General features: G+C 40.4%; 1 protein-coding gene across 1 annotated transcript in view; it reads left to right on the top strand.

Annotated features, from left to right (window-relative positions):
- Positions 1 to 4,180: 4,180 nt before the first annotated feature.
- Positions 4,181 to 10,385, top strand: part of mapkapk2a (MAPK activated protein kinase 2a) — a 38,221-nt gene continuing 32,016 nt past the window's right edge. The window contains exon 1 of the mRNA XM_046028387.1: positions 4,181 to 4,949. Coding sequence (XP_045884343.1) covers positions 4,728 to 4,949 — 222 coding nt within the window. The 5' untranslated portion in view covers positions 4,181 to 4,727. The remainder of the gene's footprint in view (positions 4,950 to 10,385) is intronic.

Here is a 10,385-nt window from a genome sequence, read left to right as displayed (position 1 = left end):
ACACGGCGAGTGGAGTTTAGACCATAAAGCTCTATTTTTGTCTCATCAGACCACATGACCTTCTCCCATTCCTCCTCTGGATCATCCAGATGGTCATTGGCAAACTTCAGACGGGCCTGGACATGCGCTGGCTTGAGCAGGGGGATCTTACGTGCGCTGCAGGATTTTAATCCATGACGGCGTAGTGCGTTACTAATGGTTTTCTTTAAGACTGTGGTCCCAGCTCTCTTAAGATCATTGACCAGGTCCTGCCGTGTAGTTCTGGGCTGATTCCTCACCTTCCTCGTGATCACTGATGCCCCACGAGGTGAGATCTTGCATGGAGCCCCAGACCAAGGGAGACTGACCGTCATCTTGAACTTCTTCCATTTTCTAATAATTGCGCCAACAGTTGTTGCCTTCTCACCAAGCTGCTCCCAACCTTGTGCAGGTCTACCCTGATGTCCTTACACAGCTCTCTGGTCTTGGCCATTGTGGAGTGGTTGGAGTCTGTTTGATTGAATGTGTGGACAGGTGTAGTTAATACAGGTAATGAGTGGAGAACAGGAGGGCTTCTTAAAGAAGAACTAACAGGTCTGTGAGAGCCGGAGTTCTTACTGGTTGGTAGGAGATCAAATACTTATGTCATGCAATAAAATGCAAATTAATTATTTAAAAATCATACAATGTGATTTTCTGGATTTTTGTTTTAGATTCCGACTCTCACAGTTGAAGTGTACCTATGATAAAAATTACAGACCTCTACATGCTTTGTAAGTAGGAAAACCTGCAAAATCAGCAGTGTATCAAATATTTGTTCTCCCCACTGTATATGAGATCCATGAGGACATGTGATGTGCCTCTCTTACATAACTGAGGATAACAGTGAAATGTAACCAAATGGAAACTAAGCTTAAGGATGATGTCACTCCTCCGTGCTCTGCCAGCAAACTTTCTATAGGTTGGGAAGTTTAATAATAGCCGTAGTACATTTATTTATCAGTAAATGAAGGAATATTATAAAGCTCACAGGCCGTTACCCTAAAGCCATTAATGGGGATTTTACAAAAATGGAGATTACTTGTTGTTCAGGTGTAACATAATGTGTGCTGTAGATTGGAACAGCATTTTCAAACTCACAGGAAGTTATTAGTTCATGTCGAATTATGTGTACATAATGAATTTTATTAGCATTGAAGAAGCAAGAACATAATTGTTGACAAACGTTATCAAGGTTATCATTGTACAGACCAGATTACTTGTTTTTCCTAGCCGCCAAGCTAGGAAAGCTTATGTTTTAAGTCTCTCAGATCACAATTATGCGTTGCTGAAGTGCAGTTTAATTTAATGTCAAACAATTCTTGAAAGTCCATTCAGCCATCATACATAACACTTTAGAGGTAAGAAGTTATGAAAGGAGTAGCAGACAAGAATCACTTCATCTGTTGAAAACAGTTGCATGTTGTCTTCTGCTGCTCTGGAGGAACTTCTGATAAAAAAGCGTGAGCACTAGGCCTACTTTTAGTTAGTTTTAGTTTTTTTTTAAATAAATGACGCTTGTCCATGACCTTTATAGGAGGGTGATTCTGAATCACTGGAGTACCCCATTAAAATAAAACAAGGTCAAGATTACATTTGACTTCTACATAGATTTTGGAGAAAAAGACTGCTACATGGATGTCAGTTAAAACAAATTTTTCTAGTACTAAATTTGGGTGATACAGCACATCTGTAACGTTACCTAATCTATAAACCTAAGCTATCTCACTAGAATGGAACGGGGAAGCCCTAAATGTGACACAGGCAGTCACTAGTTTCTGTCTCTGACAGTAGTGTGGATTTCCAATTGCACCACATGTTAAAGGCTTTCTAACAATGTGCAAAACCTAAATCCTAATTTCACACCTTAAACTTATTAAAACTTTTCAAGTTTACAATAAACAAGATCTAGAAGTCAAGACGAAGAGAGATGGCAGTGGACTCAAGTAAGTTCCCATAGGTGGAAGTGGAGAGGAGGATCTGAATCTTCTCAATCCTACATTCACAAGACTAGTGTGTACTGTAGATGACCCGGGAGTGTCACATCTTACAACCGATCTTTATTCAGTTTGTCCTGTGAGTTCTGTAAACATTGTTTAAACAACATTTGTTCTCTTAATGGTTTAATTTCCATGGGTGCACGGCAGAGGTGATCTGAAGCCCTTAGAGAAATCCAATTTCATTAAGGCTAACCGTGTACAAATAAACAGAGGTCAGCTGAGTGCATCGCTTAGCTGACAACAAGACCAAAGCATATGCATTGTTGGGAAAAGAGGGTTTCAGATTCAGCAGGCAACAGCTTGACTCACACAACTGTGTCATTACCCTACATACTAAAGCATTTCAACAATGAATTCTTCAAACCATCAAGGCCGTGAAGATCAACACGTGTCCCTCAGAGTTTTGTTTGAAAAACAGCGTCTCTATTTTTGACTGAGATTGAGGATTAAATTTTAGTTCGGTGTCAGACACATGGTCAGTGATAATACATTTAAAACCATTTGTGTGACTATGTGTCCCACACTGTATTGTCCCATGAGATAAACCCTATTCAGTGGCTTCATGCAGGTTCAAAAGCACTTTCACTGCAAACACTGAATTGAGCTTTAACATCGTTTCATGGCAAGGGTTTGGTTCTAAATAAAACGTAAACTGGTCTGCCATCTAGTGGTTACAAGAAGTGCTGCATTTCAGTTCCAAATGGATCACAGTCGAGGAGTCCAAGAAATACACAGAGCAGACAAAGTGTTTCAGAAATCAGAGTAAAATACAGAGAATATGAGATGTGTGGTCATGTTGATGTGAGATAATATAAGATTAAAATGGACATGTAAAATGGTATGAAATTACTGTGATTACTGTGACCCTGGAGAAAATGATACACACGGTACCTGTAGCCATCCTACAAAGGCTTGTTTAAAGATGAACATTTAGAAAATAAGGTAATATGATGTTCTTGGAGTCAGGGTCTTTATTCACTGTCAATGATTAATTTATATGCTAGATAAATTAATTAAACTTTAAAGTCAAAATGCACAATTTGACCAATCAAACTGAATCTGTGGCAAAGAAAACTGCTGAGAGGACATGTGTTTGATTCATACTATCTAATGTTCGTTCTAAGAAAATGTACAGCCAGGTGACATTTTTGGATTTTCCACTGTCTTGAAAATTGAGCTATAATCATGCATCAATGACACTATCGTAGTCAAAAAAGAATGCACTGTTGACTAATTTTGCCTATATTTTGTATTAATCTTTGAATACAGATTGGTAGTAAGCTGAAAGGCTACAAGACTGTGCTCTGTTAATGTTGTAGCCATTCAGGTTTTTCTATCAGAGGCAACACTTATTGCCATGATTGAATAAACACATTTACTGAAGGTCAGGCTTAAACAAATGAGGACACTGATTTAATGTCTTTGTTGTTTTTCTGTTTTTTTGGTGGTTTTAACAACCTAGGGAGAAGTTTACAAACTACAGTTAAAAATGTCCACATGGTGGGTGTTGTATAGGTTAATGTCAGTATTTTTAGACTACATTTGGGCCAACAAATAAATAGACATGGGATTCAGTGTTTCTCCACCAGAACTGTATTTAAGACGTGGAAAGGGACAGACAGAAGAATAAAAGAGAGGGACGCTCTTTTTGGACTCATGATTTCTAAAACCCCACTTTTAGAGGCAGATATTTGGCTGAGAGTCTTACCTTTTGACAGTAGCCAAAAGCCAGAAAAAAATAAGAAACACGTAAAACCGAAGAATAAAGTAGATCAAAATGAGGCACGTGTGAATTCAGTTTAATTAGGAAAAGCAGACCCCATAGCTCTCTAACCTTGAGGTAACCTATACGGCCAGATTACGGGGTGTATTTTTGTCCCTCTCTCTTTTACTATCCAAGCATTTCAAGTGTTTCTTCTCTTCAGCACAGCAGAGGTTTAATCTGCCATCTTTCCCGTGTGGAGAATTTAATTTCCCTTTGTTAAGGCATGTAGCGTGACGTTAAGGCCAACATACAGACTTAAGACCTAAAAATACATAGATATAAAACGTTACTTTTTTTGACTGCCTTACGTTGAACCCCTTCCCCCTTGTGTCCCCTCGGTTTCATGACGCTGTTACGTAAGTCTCTTCCTCTGCTTCTCCTTTAAGCGGAGAAAGGCCCTTGCCATGACGTCAGGAGTCAAACCTGCTCCTCCTGGTTCGGAAAGTGAAGTGGTGTTTGGCGTGCTACTGCTGTCGGAGTTTTTCCTCTCTCTGTTGCCCTCCGTTCAGTGTTATTGTCGTTTGTTTTGTTATTTTACTTCACTCGCGAGCTTTTACCTTACTAATTTAGAAACTCAGTCCTGTAGCCGACGTATGGGTTGTTTTACAAAAGTTCCCGAAGTGCTCTTTGAGGAACCGGTGGACAGCGGACGCCACCGGAGATGGATAAGCTAACCGATAGCTGAGTCGTTAGCCGAGAGTCACAGGTCAAGAATAGGATCAAGCTAGCATGCTAACGGCTGGCTAACGTAGCTTTTAATAAGCTAACCAAGTGACTTTGTTAACCTGTAAAGACTGAAGTTGTGCCGGTAATTTGTCGGGCCTGGCGGCTACACAGTGAACACTTTGTCACAGGCCAGCTAACCCAGGAAGAAGACTCGGGCTGTGTTACAAGGAAAAGCCAGAAGAAGTATTGTTGTTCGTCTCTCAGCACAAACCAAGAGCATGTTGTCCAACGCACAGAACCAGCCACTGTTTCCCAACCCGGCGGGGCAGCAGAACCCCACGGGCCAGTTCCTCCCCTTCCACCCAAGACCCAATTTACAGATCAAGAAAAACGCCATAACAGACGAATACAAGGTGACCAGCCAGGTGCTGGGGCTGGGCATCAATGGCAAAGTGCTTGAAATCTTCAAGAAGAAGACTGGAGACAAGTATGCGCTGAAGGTAGGTTGTCTTTGGTGAATACACTGTTCGGATAGCATGAATGAAAAACGCAGAACCGAGGCAGAGCCCGGGGCGTCTGGGTACTGTGGAAGATAGTTAGGTCCCGTTGTTTAAATAGTTTGAAAGGTTCCTGGAGCTGTCACCACTTGCAGTGGTAGTCCAAACTATTTCAACTCAAGCTACACACCTATGAGGCTCACTCAAATGTTTTCAGCAATAATGCCGAAAAGTCACTATTTTTAGCTTCTTAATACAGTATTTGCTAGTTTTCTTAGACATATACATTTGTAAATTGAATTTATTATTATTTATTTTATTTTAATTTGGGGTTGTTGATCACACAAAACAAGCAACTTCAGGACAAAAAACAAACAAACAGGTGTTTGCTTGTCCGTTATTAGCAACCGATCTGGGATGTAAACCTCCATGTAGAATAAAGGGAATTTTCAAATGTAGGGACAAAGGTGTGCAGCATTCCAGTCTCAGATTGTGCTGCACCTGATCACAGGTGTGACAGTGTGTTGTGGTACAATGGTGTCCAGAGCACCTGGCTGTGTCATGTTGACACTGTTTCTCACTCTGCATAAACATTTTTCTGCATTATGTACTGTAAGTGTGTTTCTTACCACATCATTGACATCCAACATTTAGTGTGATGAGAAAAAAACATGATATGCAAATATTGGTTGGTAGTTTTAGCCCTCTGTTTGTGCTCTGTATTTAAATTTAGGAAAAAGCTTAGTGTGGGCTGTAAAGTGACTCTGTAGTATCAGGAACTACCTCTAGAGATCACTTTCTGTATCAGTCAGTAATTGATAAAAACAGCTATCCACACACGTGACTGAAAAACATTTATTATTGTAAACTAACTCAGTGATTTCTCTATCGTCACCGAATGGATTGCAGTGTAAAGTTAAGTGTTGTGTAATAAATATTACACAAAAAAGTGAATCACGGCCTGAGAACATCCTGTGTGGATGTTCTCAGATTGTATCAAACTGGGTAACCTCTTTCTGCACTCAAGTGTGTGTATTAAACATAAAAACACACACTCTTATTCAAAGCTGGCGTGTTTGTATGTTGGTGAGCCTTGTAGAATTAGTCTTAAACACAGAAAGTCACGTTACACTCTACTTCTGCTATTCCATGGTTTTGTTAGACCGTATCAGTGCTTAAGACTGTAGAAAGTTGCCGTTGGTGGAGACGTTTTCATCAAGTGTAACATCATGTTATAATTTCAGATAGACATGGATATGGCACCATCTCAAACATCCAGACTGTTCAAGGCCCCCATTAAAACCACTGGTAAACTTACCCTCCCACATGAAAAATGTTTACAGGTTTTTGTCACGGGCATGAAGATGCAGTCATACATTTTTATTCAAAACATTTTCATCATCTACCTGTTTCCTAATTATATTAGCCCTCATTGTTAAGTACAGTAATCTGAATGAGTCAGCACACGTCATGACCTCCTCTCATCCCAGGTTGACAGTGGACCCACCTGTATTTTTTACCCTGGCTAAGGTGAACTAGTGTTTCTGTATTGAATGGAAATGACTTTAAGGATACTAACTTTAAACGGCATTTTATGGACTCATTGAAAAGAAAGAGGGATAGAGAAATAAAAGAAAGGGACGAGGAATTAACAGAGAAATAGATTGTGTGTAAAGGTGACTCAAGCCTGATTTGAGTCTACACCGTAGCCTGATGTGCACCTCCACAAAAATGTAACTACACTTCTTGGCGACGCAGACCGCATGAACTATGGTAGGTCGGGTAGCCTCACATTTCCTCCAAGCCTACAGACAGTGATCTGTGCTTTGAAGTCAATTTTACTAGTGGCCAATCCAGCGGCTGTAACATGGTGGATCAATATTTGTGAGCGTCACTACTAGGGCTGGACCTGAATATTTGATCGTTGGGTACACATTCAGTTTTCAATTATGAGTGTGTAGAGGTGTGTTTGTTTTTTTATTTATATATTTTTTTGTGCGCCCGACCTCTGCTCACAGCAGTGAACGTAAAGCTCCAGTTCACATCAAAGAGAAGCCCTCAGTTGTGTGGGAGCACTTTAAACTGAGCGATGATAATCAAAGTGTGGCAGTTATGGCATTTTATTAACTTCACAGTTGCTTTATTGAATAACAGTCAAAAAGCCTACATTTTAAAGTTAATAATTAAACTGTCGGCTACAATAAACGAACAACAACATAATGAACATGCTTGTATAATTATTAGGCCAATTGTAGAAGAAGAACGTAAGTAGGCCTAGCGAATTTTTCATAATAACGTGGTGTTATTTTCTTCTATTGGAAATAGCGCTCATCCCGTCTGCTCTCTGGACCCCCATTTGGCTAAACTATTCCCGTATTCTGCTCTGGACCTGCTCAGATCAGACTCTCACACTCTGGACTCTAAGCAATGGTGTCCCACCTGCTCGGTACAGCAGCCTCCAACCTGGTTCTGCAGGATGTAGTCTTCCAGTCTACCTCGACCGCTCTCTTTTTCTCTCTCTCACACACACTCACCCACAGACAGATTTACGCACCCATGCCGCTGTTATCTCTCCCCATCTGATTCTCCCTCACTGATGTTATTACCAGAATTTCATGGGCATTCATCCTTCTTCTGGTGTTCTGCGTCTATCTATTTACTATGTAGTAAATAGACTGTAGCTCGTGAAATGACAGCCTGCTTATCAGACATCTAAACTATCAGCCTAATGCAACCACAACCCCCCCGCCACCCCCCATCCCTTCGCCGACAAAGCTTCGATTATTCGCTGTTATTTACTATCGAATCTTAGAAGCATAAAAAAAAAAAAGACATTCGGGCCAGCCCTAGTCACAACCCATTTGAAGTGACTCATCAGAACATGATCCTTTCGGTCAATAACATTTGAAAAGTCTGCAAGAGCAGCACGATTATTATTTTACCCCCATTCAGGTTAGCATAGAAGTTAGCCTGCTTGGCCAGCAAAAGTCGACACAGTGGACGTTGTAGTGCTACCGCCAACTAGCGATGCGCCAACTCACAAGTCTAAATGCATGGCTATGTGCATAGCTGACGCCATAGGCTACAGTGTAGACTTGAGGCAGAAGTAGTCAGTCTTTGTAGGAGACATTAATTCATTAAAAACAATTTTCAGAGGCAAGCAGAAAGAAAATGCCATGATATATCAGAGCTACAGGAGTGTAACGTATTGGAAATGTATTAAAATATATGCACTATTTGGATAAATATTTCATTGTTTGAGCTTCTTTGTGCTCCCTAGATGGAAATAGTCTATATGTCAATAACTGCACGTGTGTGTGTGTGTCTGCGCACGCGCGCTCACTCACTCACTCACTCACTTGATTTAAAGGCTACTTTTAAGTGAAGTGATTGTAAAAGGCTCCTTTATACTTCCTTCCCCCTCCAATTACCCCAATGGCTCTTAAAACTTGCTGCATTGTGAAGTGCTTTGTCCGTTTAAGGTAGAAAAGCATTACATGAATGCCTTTACCATTTTGGAGCAGGCATGCAATGTGCTTCACTGATATCTTCTTATGCTGTTGTAAGACTGACCCAAGCCAAAAAGATTGACGCCATCACTGAAGGCGTCAATCTAATGTCCATGTCCTAATGTCCTTGTTGTACTATTAATGTCCTGACTTGGCTCACTGATGTCAGCTGAGTCAGCCCTATCTCGTCTATTGTATTCATTAGGCCTGCAGTAGACGCCAGGAGTACCAGGAGTCTGCAAGCCTGGCCCAAGGTGACATCACCTTGTAAAACTTTTACCTGTCTCCTGAAGCAAGTTTTCTGCTTACAGTGCTAATTTGTAACTCTGGTAGTGTCATTGTTTGTGGGAGAGAGGCTTTTGCAGAGAAATGGAGAGACCCTAGAGTCTCCTGAAATGTTTTCCTACCGGTCAAAAATTTTAGAATAAACCCAATTGTCTAGTTTTATGTATTAAAGTATAAGTAGTTCAAGGTACAAAAGTAAGCAGCAAATTGCCAAAATTAAAAAGAATGTTTACCTAAACTGAGACATTTTCAGATGTAAAATTAAATAGGGCTGGACACGTTAACGCGTTAAAGCATTAATTAATTAATTAATGCCTATAGCTGTAGCCTATTTAAGTTAAATAGGTGGTATTATGCTCATTTTCAAGCACAGTTCCTAGTTAAGGACTACTAGCCAATCAGAAGCAGAGAAGGGCAGGTCAGCGAAAAGACTGTAAACAGCTTCGATTAAGCTGTAGGCTACATGTTGCCGACCAGGTTGGCAATTTGGACTGGAGCAAGAGTTTCAGAGTGGTGAGTTATTAATCTGTAACAAAAGTATCTTTCGTCCATAAAGTTTTAACTGAGCTCTGTCTCTACATCACAGTAACAACTTTATGTCCATTGACTGCTTGGAGGGTAGTTAGTGTTTGGAAGGGAGAGGAGAGGTGTGCTGCAGCTCAGTTTTTGAGGGCGTGTCGGAATAGCCGCTCAGCGAGCATTATGACACGTATTTTCATTGTGACGTCACAAGAAAGGAAAGCAAAGGCTGGACTACAAACGAGCTGTTTTCAGGCATTTCAAAGCAGTGTTTTCTGTGGGAGATGGGAACTCCCTTTGGGGTGGACTTTAGGCTTTTTCACTTTGCAAATCTAATACATGCACAAAAAAGATATATAACTCAATAAAGGAGAGGGAAAAAGCCAAAAACCATAATACCACCTCTTTAAAATTATAGGCTACGTAACTTTACCTTATAGGCCTTCATCTAGTTTTGCGGTGATGCTCTGCCATGCTGATAACTATTTAGTAAACAGTAATAGATTCTGGAAACTCAAACAGCGAGGATCAGTCTCTTTTCCAATTATTTGTGCCCTGCGTGGCGTACTTCACCTCACTCTAACACAGGCACTTGCTACTGAACATAAACTGTTCATCCTGCCCCCTGACAAAAGAAAAATGTTTCTGCTGATACCTGTTCTGAAAGCCCCCCCCCCCCCACAAGAAAACTGATATGTTAACCTGTTGCTCAGAAGGGGCCTCTTATGATGTTATGATCGTGGCTCTGGACTCTAACTTGTTTTAACAAGCTAGATAAAAGGTAATGCCCTGGCGGTGGCAAATAGCTTTGGTTTAATATTTGATTTGATTACATTAATGTTTAAGCGAGATTTACAAGAAATATTTCATTGCTACTGTGTAAAGGGAATACTGCTGGTAAAAAGCACCATATTTGTTTAAAGTGTTTGCAAACCATGTTATTGGACTTTTGTGTATATAGCAGTACATTTAAATTACAAGTGCGCAATACACTACTTTAGAATTCATTATTCAATTTTGTTCATAATTATGAGATTAATCGCAGAAAACCAAAATAAACCTAAACTGAACTTTACGAAGCAAACAGCGGCAAGTCCGAGCTAATGTAGCGTTAGCTGGCTGCTCC

This window comes from Micropterus dolomieu, linkage group LG18, assembly GCF_021292245.1.
Source record: "Micropterus dolomieu isolate WLL.071019.BEF.003 ecotype Adirondacks linkage group LG18, ASM2129224v1, whole genome shotgun sequence".
Classification (NCBI taxonomy): Eukaryota; Metazoa; Chordata; class Actinopteri; order Centrarchiformes; family Centrarchidae; genus Micropterus; species Micropterus dolomieu.
This window is presented reverse-complemented; position numbering and strand designations above follow the sequence as displayed.